The sequence below is a fragment of the Morone saxatilis genome, unplaced genomic scaffold, assembly GCF_004916995.1.
Source record: "Morone saxatilis isolate NCDOM2014 unplaced genomic scaffold, NCSU_SB_2.0 Contig2, whole genome shotgun sequence".
Taxonomy (NCBI): Eukaryota; Metazoa; Chordata; class Actinopteri; family Moronidae; genus Morone; species Morone saxatilis.
Genome location: NW_023339762.1, coordinates 14,211,539 through 14,227,324, shown reverse-complemented (window position 1 = coordinate 14,227,324; position 15,786 = coordinate 14,211,539). Strand labels below are relative to the sequence as shown.

At 38.3% G+C, this 15,786-nt stretch overlaps 1 protein-coding gene across 1 annotated transcript; it reads left to right on the top strand.

Annotated features, from left to right (window-relative positions):
- Positions 1-306: 306 nt before the first annotated feature.
- LOC118330471 (CD81 antigen-like) lies at positions 307-9,822 on the top strand. Its single transcript, XM_035665009.1, has 8 exons — positions 307-521; positions 2,196-2,310; positions 6,337-6,434; positions 6,514-6,588; positions 6,737-6,850; positions 7,736-7,834; positions 8,832-8,915; positions 9,080-9,822. Exons 1-8 carry the CDS (start codon positions 456-458, stop codon positions 9,143-9,145), a joined length of 717 nt encoding a protein of 238 aa, XP_035520902.1. The 5' UTR covers positions 307-455; the 3' UTR covers positions 9,146-9,822.
- Positions 9,823-15,786: the final 5,964 nt, after the last annotated feature.

The following is a 15,786-nucleotide window of genomic DNA, read 5'->3' as shown; positions in this document are numbered from 1 at the left end:
TTTACACATTTATGCCAAATGTTGTAGGCCTACATGCAGACATATACCATGATAGACTTTTATTATTAAAAAAAATAATGAAGATTTTGTGATTCTTTTCTTTCTTTTTTCTCCCGAGGGCCCCCGAGGTTGCCCTACATTTCATCTAACCATAACACAGTTTAAAACTTGCAGGGGAACAAAGTAGGGCTCCCTGTTCACTCTTGCGGAAGGAGAGCTTGTTGTTCCCTCAGCCCCCTTCTTCTCCTGTCCGCTTCAGTTGGTGGGCAGTTCTTCGTCTCGGTTTTCACTCTTGATTATAAAGGAGGAGTTTGCAGCATAGAGGCGCTTACACCCCAACTAGACTGAATAAACTGAGTCCTCTGGCAGAGACTGATCCGGGACAGTGAGACTGGCCACACTGACTGTTTGATTTGGGCAAAAGGACGAGCTGATAAAAAAAAAAACCTGGCAACATGGCTGTGGCAGGCTGCACCAAATGCATTAAATATATGTTATTTTTCTTTAATTTTATTTTCTGGGTGAGTTGAACTTATTTTACTCTTTAGTTACTTTTCTGAATTGTTTTCTTCTTTGATGTTTGAGTACTTCTTTCTTTAAAACTTTCTTATTTGTTTGATTAAGTGGCCCAGTTTAAACATCTGTGTGGGATTATAGCTGATCAAATGATCAATCCTGGAGGAGACGCGCAGAGTCACAGCCCTGCTGTGTTAATTATGGTTATGCTGTGTCTTAGAGAGAAGATCAGCATCAGTAGAGGAGGCACAGTACAGTAGTTGAAATGCTCTTATCCCTCATCAACAGTTATTTTCTGCATGGCCGAGCACCAGAGCAAGGTGGCTGAAAGAGAAGGAGAGACTGGGTCTCCTCAGTCTTCCCACTGGGATAAAACTGTTTTTCCCTCCTCCAGCATGTCTCACATTAACTCTGCTCCAGTTTTTAATCAAATTAACTCATGTTCATATTTAAGAAACACTCTAGAAATGAAGGTCTGATTTCTGAAGTTGTTTTGAATGGGGAAACTTAATTAGATGCTTTCTGATTTCTCACATAGAACAGGATTAATGGAGTTTCTGGGGGAGGGGAGAGCTGTTTCCCCGTGACATTTCCTTTGTAGCTGCCTTTGAACCTTTAAAGAGCTCAGGAAACACCTCAGCAGATGTCGCAGTTTTTATTATTCAGTCATTTTACATCCACCCTTCAAACTGAACTCTCCTCGAGTCCGTCTTGTTTTCTGAATTCCAGTAACAATGGACTTAACACCGTAGTTCAGTAGCTTAATGCAGCTGTCTGCCTCTACACTTCATCACATCACATCACACTTCCTGCTGATGTGCCCATCCACTTTATGTGCCCACTTGTGGCCTTACACAGTCAGAATTAGTGACTTGTTTGTGAATTTCCTTTCGGTTTGTCCGTACAGAGCAGTCATCTTTTTTTAGATAAGCACAAAATCATCATATCCTGGACACGCCACAGTTGATGGAGTATTTCCTTTGTTGGTTTTGCTGCTGTGCCTGTCATTGTGAGCCCTCTCTTCCTCCATTTTTCTATTTTTCATGTTGAAGATTTTGTTTCCTGTTTCTTGGAGAACAATGGAGTGCAGCCCATGTGCAGATATCTTGATATAAACATTGGTAGGAAGAAAAGGAGCGTAAGCATTTGAACAACATTGATCTGGTCTGATCCTTTTACTAGTTATGCTCCTTTAGCTTTAATATGATCAGGATATTTATGATTGATCAGAATCAGAACAGAGGAGAGAGCAAGGGGGATAAAGTTGAACAATAGAGTTCTTGAAACAATGTTGTGAGGACATGGTCTGTGCCATAGGTCACTGAGGTGTCAGGATATCCTTTCATCACTTCTCTTAAAGGACAGCGGACAGTTCACAACCTCACAGCGGAGCAGGACACGCACGCAGAAACACTCGCAGAAAGGTGGACACTGATTTGATCTTAGGGGAGTTAAGCTTTGTGCCGTCCCCTGATCTCATGGCTCTGTGTCGCCATCATATATATAAAAAATCTCAAAAATTGATAACCTGCAGGTTTGTTTTAATATTCATGCTAACATCTCTCTTGAATATCAGACATTTGAAATGACTCTGATCCTCCCGAGGTTTCACCAAAGTAAAGAAAAATGATGAAAGAAAATAACTAAAACCTTTTTTCTTTTCTTTTCTTTTCTCTCAGCTGGCCGGAGGTGTGATCTTAGGAGTGGCCCTGTGGCTCCGCCATGACAGTCAAACCAGCAACCTCCTCATACTTCAGTTTGAAGGCCAGCAGGCACCAGGGACCTTCTATATCAGTGAGTATAAACCGTCACCTGAAGAGCTTCATAATCACTCATCAGGGTTTAAATAGCATAAGTAGATTCTCCGCAGTCTAGTGACATTACTTAATTTTGTTTTAATGTTTAGAAAACTAGTTTTACTTTTTTCTATCATAACATTACTGGATTTATTTTTAGGTTGGGAAAGCGTTAATATTGCATGCTTCAATGCTAAATGTCCACTGAGTGTAGTGGCCTCAATTTGGACATAAATATAGTACATACATCATCTCTTATTATAATACAAACAACTACAACAATACAACAAACTGTAGGCTCAAAAACAAACCAAAAATGTCAACTCCTCTCTGTCAGAGTCTCAACAAAGATAAATTATAGTCTCTAAAAAATAAGACTATTGCTGGTCTACTATACAAATTTGCTCTTACATCCTCCTCCAGACACTGTCCATCGAGTTCCTGTCCTCATTCCTTGTTGTCACATGACGGGAAACTCACTGTTAACGGAGTGATGAAAGTGAACTAATTCACAGTAATACCTGTCTTTCACACTCAGCAGTGACCATGTGAGTAATGTCCGGAAATAGTAGGAATGGTGTGACCTCTAAGAAAAGACCAGGAAACAGGACCTGCGTAAATCCGCAGCGTGGCTTAAGAGTGGCACAGCCGGCGTCTACACCTCACTGTTTTTACACCGCGTCATTCTGACACCGACCACCACATCACTGCAGGTGATGTTTCATAACTCAGATAAATATACATATTTATGAAAAGTCCCAGCCTCTTTCAAGAGAGTGTCCAGATGCTGCAGACAGATGTTGAGACACATGTGAGCTCTGAGACGGTCCGTGAGCATGGTGCTCAAATAAAGCCATCATGTGCCTTCTGTCGCTCGCACTATAAAGTATTTGATCCTCTGGGATTTCCAGGAGTTTTATATTAATGCAGTGCAGCGTGCTCGCGGTATATCTCTGTAAATGTATTGGAGGTTTTGACCAAATCACAGAATTAGGCCTCAGGTTGTGCTCAGCCGCATGAACTGAAGTCATAAATCCTCATCATGTCTCCTTCACTGCCCTCAGCAGTCCACAGATTGGCCCTAAAACCTACAATACATGATATGATTTGAACATTTCAAAGGTCCTGCGACTCGGTTTGTTGTGGTGGTGAACTCTAGTGAGCCCACTAATTTACATTTGGGCTCCTGCTGCTCTCCCATACTTACCCCTAAGTAAGTATACACAGCGAATACAAACCCATGCTTTTTATAGAAGGAAGGCACACTCATGATTTTAAAGGCAGGGCGGCAATAGAGGCCCACCCAAGCGAGATCAAGGGAATGTTTCTTTTTTTTTTCCTCCTCCCTTGAACATACGCCCTTGCATAATTCAAATAACCTTGTACATCTGCACATTACCCCTCAAATTAGAGTTTGGAGTGGATGTTTTTAGCATGCTGGCACACCAAAGTGGTATTTAAGTAAGGCTGGAAATACACATTGTCCTACCTCCTAACCAATGCCTGAAATCATTATTGGTGGCAGTTGTCAGTAGTCTGGTGTGGTTGGTGCTACAGCCTCTCATACTGTAGGAGATACAGTAAATGTGACAGATTTTGTTTCACAAGATGTTTCAGTTGCTCTACACCGTATGTATAATGCAGAGCCTCGGCCTGAAACAAAAAAAGTTGGATTGTGGGTAAGCAGGCTATGAAGGATGCCAAAATGAAAGTGAATGAACTAAAATTGCAAGAGGCATCAGCATTCATTTGGAGCCTCGCAGCTACAGGAACAGGAAATCACTAACATTTCCCAAAAGAAAAATGCAATAAATTAAGATCTTTTGGCTTTTAAAGTCTGGTTTTCTCTCCGACTGTGTGAATAAGTGAGTGCTGCTTTCTACTATCACTCTTGAACTAACATTTCAGCTGCTCTCAGTGCTTACCAGAGACATGAGTAATGAGAAAATAAATACCCCTCTCACGTCTGTGTGTTATATACAGCTGTTAGAAAGAGCCAGACAAGCTGTTTCACTAAGCTAACTGTTTACTGGCTCCAGCTTTATATTCAGTGTACAGACATGAGAGTGGATATATTCCAATCTAACTTTGGACCAGAAAGAGACCATAAACACATGTTGGCCTATTCCTTTAAAATGGACTCTAAAATGGAAAGTGCACATACAGTAACTTTTTTTCCAATGTTCACTGCAGGAGGTCAGTGGTTAAAGATATAATGTATGTCTGAGCTGCCCCTGTTGTTTCATGTCTTTCTGTTAACAAGACGACAGGAGGAAATGTTTATGTGGAGCCTTTTTAATAATTAATCCACATCTCATCATTTATCATTTGACATACAGTATCTCAGGTTCATCTCAGTTTATCGGTGTCGTGCTCCGACAGCATTAACAAGGCTTCACAGCTCACTGGATGAGAAAGAAGGAAGAGAAGTCCAAGTGGGGCTTTTTTAGCTGTTCTTCACCTCCCTTTTTTCCCCCTCTGGAGATTACACTGGGAGACAAGAAATAAATGAACTTCCCCGGTGGTATAAAATTGCCTGTCTCCCTTAAAGTCTCAATGGCCTTCAAACCTCAAAGGGTGTTGTCATAGTAATGGAAGGCAGTGGAAATAATGCCTGCTTTGCCGCATTGCAAACATCAAGTCCTGAAAGAGAAAGAGGGGGGGGGATTGAAGGAGGAGGGTGTAGAGTTGAGGCAGAGAGAAAAAGAGACTGTAGATGTAAGCACGGGGAAGGGTTGTGCATGATGTGTGAGGCGCAGTGTGAGGTGTTTGAGGCCTGTAGACACAACAGAGTCAGAGTCTTTTACTGGGTCTGTCGGCCCCCTTTTAGACCTCTCTGTCAGGCTACATTAGAGGCTGTGTGTGTTTTGTTCGCATGTGTGCAAGAATAGAAAAACCCAGAAACAGGCTGCTTCCAGACCGTCTTGCTAAAAGCAGTCGCTGAAGAAGTATTCACATCCTATATTTTAGTAAAATGCGCAACTTTATGTACTGTCAGGTAGTTTATTTCACCGGTTCCCAGCTAAAGGGGTCAGGGCAGAGTCAAGGCATGAAAGAAAATGCTGAGACACAAATGTGTATTCATAGTTTGGACTTTCCTTTTCCTTTTTTTCCTTTGTTTGTTTTCTTGTGAAATATTTGATCATTTGACCTGCAGCAGATTGACAGCCTGTGGTGATACCATTTATAATACATTGTATTAATGAATACTTTCCTGTCATGCTTCCTTGGATTTTAAATTAAACTCATGTCATGCTTTTGTACTCTAAATTAAACTCACCGTACAGCTAGTACAATAGATATATTTTTAACCTTCGCTCTGTGTACAGACCATTTACCTTTAAGCTGCATGAAACATAAGCCAGACCTCTGCTGTAACTTGAGCTTTATTACTATTCATTGGCTTTTTCCAGCAACAGCACTACCTGCACTGGAGCCTTTTGGACACTTTTGTTTGCCATTAAAAGTCATGGAAACTGTATTTTTTTTCATCACCATGGATAATGGCCAGAAATTGATTTTTGATTACATTTTTAAACATATTGCTTGAATGTTTTAGCTCTCTTTCTCTCTCTTCATATCAGTGTAATCGCACTAACATGTGTATGTGTATGTATGTGAGTGTTTTTGTATTCATATAGTTCCCTCTGTTTCCTGGGGAAGGATAATGCTCCAGGTCAGGGGTCAGTGCAGAGGGGGTTTGTGGGGGTGTCTTGAAGGCATTTCCTGGCCTGACGGCTGAACTGAGAGTCAGCACTTGCCTCTCTGCCTCTGTCTCTCTCAGGATCTGGGGGGTTGTTTGTCTCCAGGATGTCAATTATGTCATGTCATCCTACAGGAAAGACAAAAGAAGCATCCAGGAAGTCCATTATTAAGCAATGTGTGGATCAATGAATGGGCAGCAGGCACACATTGCTCTGACACTGCTGTCCCCTAGTGGTGCTGAGGGCACACTGCCGCCGTGATGGACTACATTTCTTTAAACTCTGGCGTGTAATTGTCACTGTTGTCTCTGCGTTTACAGGCGTGTACATACTGATAGCTGTTGGGGCTGTGATGATGCTTGTGGGCTTCCTCGGATGTTACGGTGCCATTCAGGAATCTCAGTGCCTGTTGGGGACAGTGAGTATCTGTTTTTGACTTATCTGTATTCTGTTTAAATCAATTCATTTGTTTTAATCAATAATCTTTCTTTCCTTAGTTCTTCTTCTTTTTGGTGATCCTCTTCGCTTGTGAAGTGGCTGCAGCAATCTGGGGTTTCATGAACAGGGACACAGTAAGAAACACACGCACACAAGCTTGTATTTCACTACAGCACTGAATGTTTGTTGTTTATATTGATTTTCCACCTCCGCTCTGGTGAAACTGCTCTGTTTGTTTGTTGTGTCTCTAAAACAACTTGCCCGACTCCCGACTGTCCACAGATCTCCAAAGAACTGATCAACTTCTACGACTCTGCGTACATCAAGGCTGTGGATGTCTCGGGGTCTCCCAGTAAAGACTCTGCCATCAAGATCCTGGATGCTTTCCACACTACGGTACGTCGTGATGGAAAATCTCTGGTCTGGCATATTTTATATTTTCAGTTTGAGCCACTTGCTTGACAACTTAGTTGGTCTGTTGTTTTGATGCGTTTCTACTACCACCTCAAATAGAAGGGTTACCCACAAATCCACAGAGTCAGAAGAATAGTTGACTTCTTACTTGTATCTCCAAGCTGAAATGATGAATAATCCTCCTTTTTACACAGAACAAAATGTGTTTTCTGAAGTAAAATCCTTCCGTAGAACAAAAAATATAATCCAATAACCGTATTCCTCAGAATGGTCAAAAGAGCTGCATCGAGCAAAGTTATTTTACTAAAACTAGGTGTGAAAAAACATTTTAGTTTACTGAAATAAAAATAAAAACTGATTTAGAGTATGTGTACTAATGTGTACCTACAAAATGAGCTAAAATAAAAGAAACATATAAAGGAAATGTCTTAGTTTTAGTCTTTATTTGAGCACAAGGAGGCATTGGTTAATATGTTTATTTAGACTGGGATGTCTACATGACTGTTAGTCACTGTGTTTGTATTGTAATTTCTATTCTGAACTTTTTAAATTATGCCCCTAACAAATACCATAATATATAAATAAAAATAACACTGAAAATAATAAAAATTAAACTAAACATTCGAAACAATAAAAAGGTTAAACCCACTTTGGAAATAACTGAAAAACTATAATAACTCTGGTTATAAGCCAAACTAACTAAGGCAACATTCAAACACTTATCATGTCAAGCAGGTTATGATGAATTTGGCTCTTACCATCTCTGATGTGCTACTAGCCTAAACCAGCTGTTTTGTGTATAAATGATATAAATCTATGTTCATCATGTATTTTGTTGAGTGTTTCTGCTCTTGGTCTCCTCTTCAGCTCGACTGCTGTGGTAAAGGAGATGACACCGCTCTCTTCAAACAAGTCGTCGGGACCTTGTGTCCCAGAAAATCTCCAGAAGATTTTCTGAAATCTCAGGTATGCACAGATTCTTATTATAATTCACAATGAACACAATACCTGTACAATACCAGATATAGAATATATTAGCATCTTTAGAAAGAGGAACTAATAAAACTTTCAGCTTGAACTTGAATAGACGAAATACTGGGTTAACTTTACCCATTACCAACAGGTTGTTTTGACTCAGTGTTGGTGTTATTTTCTTTTATATACAGTAACTGTTGTGTTATTAACTCAAACTAAAATATGATTAATTTCTTCCGGTTTAAAGGTTCTAGGTTCAGCTTTATTGTCATTATACAGTAAAGGATACAATGAAATGCAGCTGTACTCTCCTCCACGCTACAAACATAGAAAGTGTATAAACTATTATATATTAAATTTTTTAAATTGTAATAGAGTAAAAACAGTGAATTAAAATGTGTTTAAGTATCTCTAAAGGAAGAAACAAAAAAGAAAACTAAATTATATTTATTATTTAAAAAAAAAAAAACAATTTGGTAGTTAGTTATTGTTAGTTTCCCAAAATGAGCAACACATCACTTAGTGACATATAATTTTTAAAAGAACTAAAGTAGATTAAAAAAATTCACAAGCATATTTACTTATTTACAATATTTACTTTGATCAAATAGTCCAACAATAGTCCAACAATAATATGAAAATAACACTAATACTGGGTCAAAACAACACATTGTCTTGGGTGGATTTCTACCTCTGGGTTCAGTCCCGGTATTGTCTTGGTGCTTTATTAAATCACTACCAGCGATAAAGACTTTTATCCTTTTTCGACTCATTGTTAGTATTGATGTCACTAATAGATAACATATTACATGATTAATTATTCAGGGTTGTGCGGTCAGAGGCGGCTGATACTCAGCAACTTGTTTTGACAGCAGACCCGGCTCTCCATTACATGTAATCCATAACAGAGAGTGGACAGTCTGAGGGGTAAAGGATTCATCACGGTGGCATGTTCACGGTCTTTATTGTCTCCTGTGTCTCCTCCCAGAGCTGTCACGATAAGCTGATTGAGCTGTTCTCGGAGAAGCTCTACCTGATTGGTCTGGCCGCCTTGGTGGTTGCCGTCATCATGGTGAGTGTCAGATTGAAGACGTACACACACACATCTGTGGTGTGAAGAGTCTCAAAACGTGGCCCGGTATATGGCCAGGGATACTGCTTTTATCAGCTGTGATAAGGATGCAGTTGCTGCAATATTATTAAATGAAATCGTTCTGCCCTTTTTCCCCCGTTTAGATCTTCGAGATGATCTTCACCATGGTGCTCTGTTGTGGGATCCGTAACAGCCCTGGGGTGTACTAGCAACACATCAATCCACTTCAGCCTATAATGGAATTATTTTATTATGTGTTTCTGTGCATCAGCTCCTCTTCCTTCTGATTATAGCATAACAAGATGGATATCTTTCCATTTACTTATTAGAAAATACAAGTTGTTTTTGATTTTGCTAATCCGTCAAACACTTGTCTTTCTCACACAAGAATTTAACCTCTATCGGTCAGATGTTCTTTATTTATCAAACAACACTTACATACAGATTTTTATACATACAGCGTGTTGTGAAATATTTCTCTGAAGTCATTGAACTTAATGCTGTTTTTACTGGATGTATAAATTGTATATATACTTTTCACATGTTTAATAACACTTGGGAGAGTCCATGTATTCCCTGTTGATTGTTTATGATGCAGTGCTGCAGTGTTATAATATAATTTAAGCAGCAGGGTTTCAGTGGTCTAAGCTAATGTACCGTCTCACTCTAACGATTATCAAGATGACGAGTTAGCCTGTGTGGTTTTTTAGTCGACTGTGTGTCTCTTCTTTGTGCCTAATGGAACATTTTCATGCCGTCTTTCTTAACTCGTGAAACACTTGCCCTTAAATAATGACATAAACAGTATTCTCAATCAACTTGTTCTAATAATGCTAATAAATTATGTCACCTTCTTTTTTTTTTTTTTTGGTGGAGCATACACTAACACCAGTGTTTCCCAGCCTTTTATTTTGCGTGTGACTCCTTAAGGTGAAGCAAGTTGTGAGTTGTTTTATTAGCGAGGGGGTGTTCAGTTCTCAGAGTGTTTTTGAAGAGGTAAAAAATATTGTTAGTTTTAGTTTTTAGGCTTCCCAGCCTCCAGGTACGGGGCCCACTGTACTACACAGATGATCAAAGGAGTTTCATGCATGGATACAAGTTCAATAATAATCCATCAATTAAAATGTCCAGTGTTCACTGTGAGATTGTTTTAAATGAAACATTATAGGCTCAGTGTTTGACACGCATTCTGTATAACATCTCTTTTAATCTATTTTATGTCTGACTCAAGACAAAGATCACACAGTACGGTGCACAAACAGAACGTATCAATAACAATGATAGCACACGGCATGGCTAACAGTTCAAACAGTTTAAGTACAAGTTCAAAATAACTTTATTTTTGTACCCGGAGGGAAAATTGGTTCTACAGCAGGGCAGAGTTCAATAAGGGATAAATAGAAGTCCATCAACAACAGTCACTAGTATCACAGAGAACATACACAGGGTAACAACCACAACAACAATGACAGCTAAATTAGATAGCAGCAGAATAAAATGGCCATATAAATACACAAAATGAGTAAAATAAATTGCAGAGTGACAATGCATGTTAATCACATGATCTCTGTCATCATTACACAATCACAGTTATCAAAGGCAGAGACATCATCAGCTTCTCATTATCATCATCATCACAACTACTCTACACTACTCCAGGGGTTCCCAAACTTTTAGAGATTCAAACCTATTGACAAATGTGGCAAATATAAAAGACATAAAAAACTACTTCTGAATATATTTTCTGACTTTATTCATGCAATAATTATTACATTTGTATTGTAAATCTTTAATCCTTACATTAGATTCTCCTATATCCTACATAAACAATGTTTAGAGAGATCGACATGGTACATTTTGATATGTTATAATATGTTAGTATGTTATATTATCATTATAAATTATATTTTTTATAGTAATGCACATAATAATAGGGGGTTAGTAATTTGATTTTATTTATTTTTAGCATTTTCATTTATCTTCCCTCAGACTTTCAGAGCCTCCTCTGGTGGCACCCACTAAAAAAAAAAACAACGCTACACACTCCCCAGTAGCCTCGTACTCACTGACTGCATTCAGAGACATGGGGGAAGGAGCGGTTGTACCTGTAAGTCTTAACAGAAGGAATCTGAGCCAGAGGGAGGAATCTGAAATTCATCAAACGGGGGATGGGCACTGTGGGATATAATGGCTTTAGCCTTCTTCACTACCTGTCTGTCGAACAGGTCAACTAGCAACACATAGCAACACTTTCACTATGCTGCTTGAAAAGAAAACTAGTTCACAAATAACTTTTGGCTTATCTGATTGTAATAACAAAATGTAAATAGATGGGTGGTTTAGATAATATATTAAGGTAAAACCCTTAACCTTAATATATAAACTTACATTGAAACTAAATATGATACTTGTCTACCCAACAAATGTCATTACAAAAGATCCTCTGGTTTCTATCCAGCCCTGTATATCCTCCAATGACCTCAGGAACTGTAGCCTGCCTGTACTTTGGGTTTTAATACAACAGATACTTTCAAGTGTGAGCTCTTGTTTAAACTCTACATAAACATCACATTATGTCATATTTACAGTAAGTACTCAATCTGCACAACAACCTCTTTTCTTTAGTTCACTTATTTTTTCAAACCTGCTCACAGGCCCACGGTGTTTACTGTGAGTCACCAGAAGGGGGCAGTGTGCTATCCACACCATGTTTGGCACAACCTTTCCCACTGTAGCACCGTTGAACACGTTAGAAACTCAACTGACTTGTATTTCTGGCATTGTGGAAGCAGACACACCCAGCACACACAGTGTTTGTTCTGCCAACAGGTTTATTTTCTCATCCGAGGACACGGCACTTGTGTTGTCACTTGTGACAAAGTTTAAAAAATTTGTCTAGCATGCCACCAAGCTCAAACATGTTTACTTATATTTGTATGAGACTTGATTGGTGAAAAGATCATTTGAGGACAACATAATGGTAGTCAACAGCAGCCTGACTCCAAAATCACCATAAAGCTGAATCAACACCTTTTCTAAAACATTATAACCTTCATGAAGGGAGGATTTCATGCAGATCGCTGTATTAGGCTATTAGTCGCACATATTTGTTCATGTGTAGCCTATATAACACATAAACACCACTCTCTCACCACTCTCACAGCGTTATGTTTGGCCACAACAGACAAAAATGCTCTAAACGCCAACTGTACAGTTCCTGCTGAGCAGCAGACAGACACTGTTAGCGACTAACTGATGTGTATTTAACAGCTGAAGAGCCAGATATTTCCCTCAGGAGTTGGCAGAGACAGAAAGAGAGTGAATATTCTGGATTTCACTGGGTCACTGAACAGAAAGGTCAATGTTGTGTCTATTACAAGTAAAGCTACTTATTGTTCTGACCTGGATGAAAAGTGACAATCCTAATAATATATAAGATAATGAAAAATATAAATGCAATCTTGTTGGTAATTAACAGTTAAAAGTTGGGATGTCTTCATCCAATTTTGTATTTTTTTGTCTTTCTAATTAGCCACCCCTCTAGAGCTGTCCATGAGTGCAGGCTCAATAATTAGAACATGAACACACGAGAACCTGTACACCCATAACCATGCACACATAACTCCTCAAAAGGGCTGGGTGGCCCAAAGCATACTTCTATTGTGAACTTTCACTAGCAGGCAGCTGATAAATAATAACTGATTATTGATTGCCAACAGAGATAAAATCTATCAATAGAAATTTAGATTTTTAGATTTCCACAACAGGAGAATTATTCTGCATGCAATGAGGGAAGTGTATAATAATAAGACGAATAAGAATAAGAATAAGACTTATTATATTGTTTTATTTGTATGTTTTTGTAATGTTTGTAGTTTTGGTTCCTGACGCATACAGCAGGCTGAATGAAGTTGTCACTCTCACTCTCTCATGAAATCACTCTCTCTGACGCACACACACAAACACACACACACCTCCTTACACACACACACATACACATTTTGCCCTGAGTCAATAACCTTTGGGCTGATTTCTGTCACTCTGTACCTCCGAATGGGCTGGGAATTCAGTGAAACAGCTGCTTTAATAGATTGTGCTGACTGAGTCATCGACCAAATGTTGCAACATCCTTAAAAAAGTAAAGTCAGCACTGACGTCAAATAAAAACCCAAAATAAAATGTATCGTGCAACTTTCTAACATGAAAGCCTCAGTAATTTCCCATGAAGACTTCCCTAGAAAAGTAACATCACGACTAAACAGCCTGATGTAGTTTGTCTTTTCTCTCTGGTTCTGAACAGATAAATCACAGTCAGACTCTCTGTCACCCTCTCCTGTACACACCCTGTGGTGTCATACTGTCCTTTGACTCATCTCTTTGTTTTGTGTGAGCCCTGCATTTAGACTTATAATTTTCAGGGCGGCGTTTGTTACTATAACTTAATGCTTTCTAATATCCTACCAGATCAGATCACCTGCACAGACGAGCAGGTTCACGACATCAGAGAGGAGAACATTCACAGTCAACTCAGACTCAATGGTAATGGTGAGTCAAAATTTATTATATTAAATTTTTTAATTCATTTATTATATTTAGACCAGATTCCTTCACTGTATTGCTTTGTTGCTCTCAGACTCATTAAGGGATATTGAGCACATGCATGTGAAGCTGTGACTGATTGTTTCTACTTACAAATATGTGGTGACAATGAACGTGAAGTGAAGGGTGAACACATTTGGAGGGAATGTGAAGAAACAACTAAAAGGTGATTTCACAGGTAATGAGGAAACCAGGAAGGAGGAGGCAAGCGGTCATGCCTTAGTGTAAAACTAAATGAACCTAAATGGGAAATGAAATCCTCCACTGTCCTCGAGGGAAATGATTGGCTGATTGAATAACTTTTAGACAGGCTGTGGCTCATGTCATAAAGAAGTTAGAGCAGAGATGATTATTTACACTTTGATTCAGTTGTATCGAGAGGTTTATTCTGCTCCTGTATTGTGTTTCTCAACTTGTATCCAGATATCCAGGCAGGTAGAAACCATGTACATGTAATATGTCATGCTCCCACGCTGCACAATGCTCTCCGCATTGGCTGCAGTGACTCATTGTTGCTAAGCCCAAATAAAACAAACCAGATAAAACTAAGGTGTGGCTCCAACTTAATAATAGAGTGAGATTTTGACACACCTTGTAACAGCCCTCCATTCATACTTATCATCATATGCAAGATTTAATTTGATATCATGCCAATTTGTGAAAAGATCAAAAGCTCTCAAACCACTTGGAGCACAAAGGCTTTACTGTTTACTGCGGCACACTGAAGTTGATGGGACATACATGTGTTTATGTAATTATTACATTTAAAAAGAAAAAACTGGACAAATTAACTTATGTATATTTATCTCCAACACAAGATAACTCAGATATTAACTTTATGAATCTTTTAGTGTTCAGTGTGTCACAGAGGTGCTAATTCAAAATCAGTTACCATCAATTTAGTTGATGCATAGGACTGTATATACATATATTATATATATTGTAAAGTGTTGCTTCTATTTTGTCTACCCTCTGCGCATCCTCTTTGGGTAAGGGGGACAAAATAACATAAACACCTCAAATTGTTTTATTAGCTGAGGGGATTTTTTAGACTCATCACATCACCTCTGTGACTCAAAACTCACCTTTAGAAACACGGATGGCGGCTGCGAGTTAGCTTCAGCTGGACGCCTTGGATACATCACATCTGTTGTATTGTTCGTCTTTATGTAACAATGTTTATCTGTAAGGTCCCTCTTGAACAAAACAAATACATAAAACAGTTTTTGCAAAACTAACCAACCACTGGTGGAAGAAGCAGTGTAATACTACAGAAGAAGATATATACTTTATTAATCCCCTATTGGGGAAATTCTTTTTTTCACTCTTTTTTTAATTCTTACACACACACACAGGCTGAAATGCACACTTCATGCACTTGTGGACATGCAAACAGGGAGAGAGATGGTGGAGTGATGGGCTTGCCACGTTAGCGGCGCCCATGAGCAGTTTCTTGGGGTTAGGTTACTGTTACTGAAAATCGTACTATTTCATAAGTATTAGCATAAAAATATACTAAAGTACCAAAAGTAAAAGAACTCATTAATGCTGAATGGCCCATTTGAGAATCACATATTACTGAATTATTATTAGTGATGCATTGAGTACATTTACTTTAACTTTAATAATTTCCCCTGGGTATTTTAACATACATCATATTCATTTATATTATTAATAATCTGAATCTGCAATGTAACTAATGTCTAATAAATGTAGAGTAGTAGAAATAGAAAGTAGCATAAAATGGAAATGAGTAAATGTACTACATTACACTATTGTAAACAACAGTGACTGGATGAGTTGTGGCGCTTTATGACACACCTCATTAATAATTATAATATGACTCCACTGACCATAATCATATGACTTCACTTTCACTGTTTATCCCTGTTACAATAGATCTTTGTATGCAGTTTAATGTTCATAATACATAACTGTATTTATCAGTATAACTATATATATATATATTTTTTACAATAAATCAAAAATGCAATGCATTAAAGCATATTTAAACATTTTGAAGTTGTGACAAAGACACAAATCTCTAATTCCTCTCGTAAAAGTTTCAAATAATTTCCACATAATCTTCAAGCAATGTTGGAGAAAATATTCAGATTCTTTACTTAAGTAAAAGTAACAATACTGCTTTATAAAAATAATCAATTGAAAATATTACTTGAGTAAAAGTATATCAGCAAAATGTATTTAAACTATCGCCAAGTACCCTACTCAATGCAGACAATTAATATTA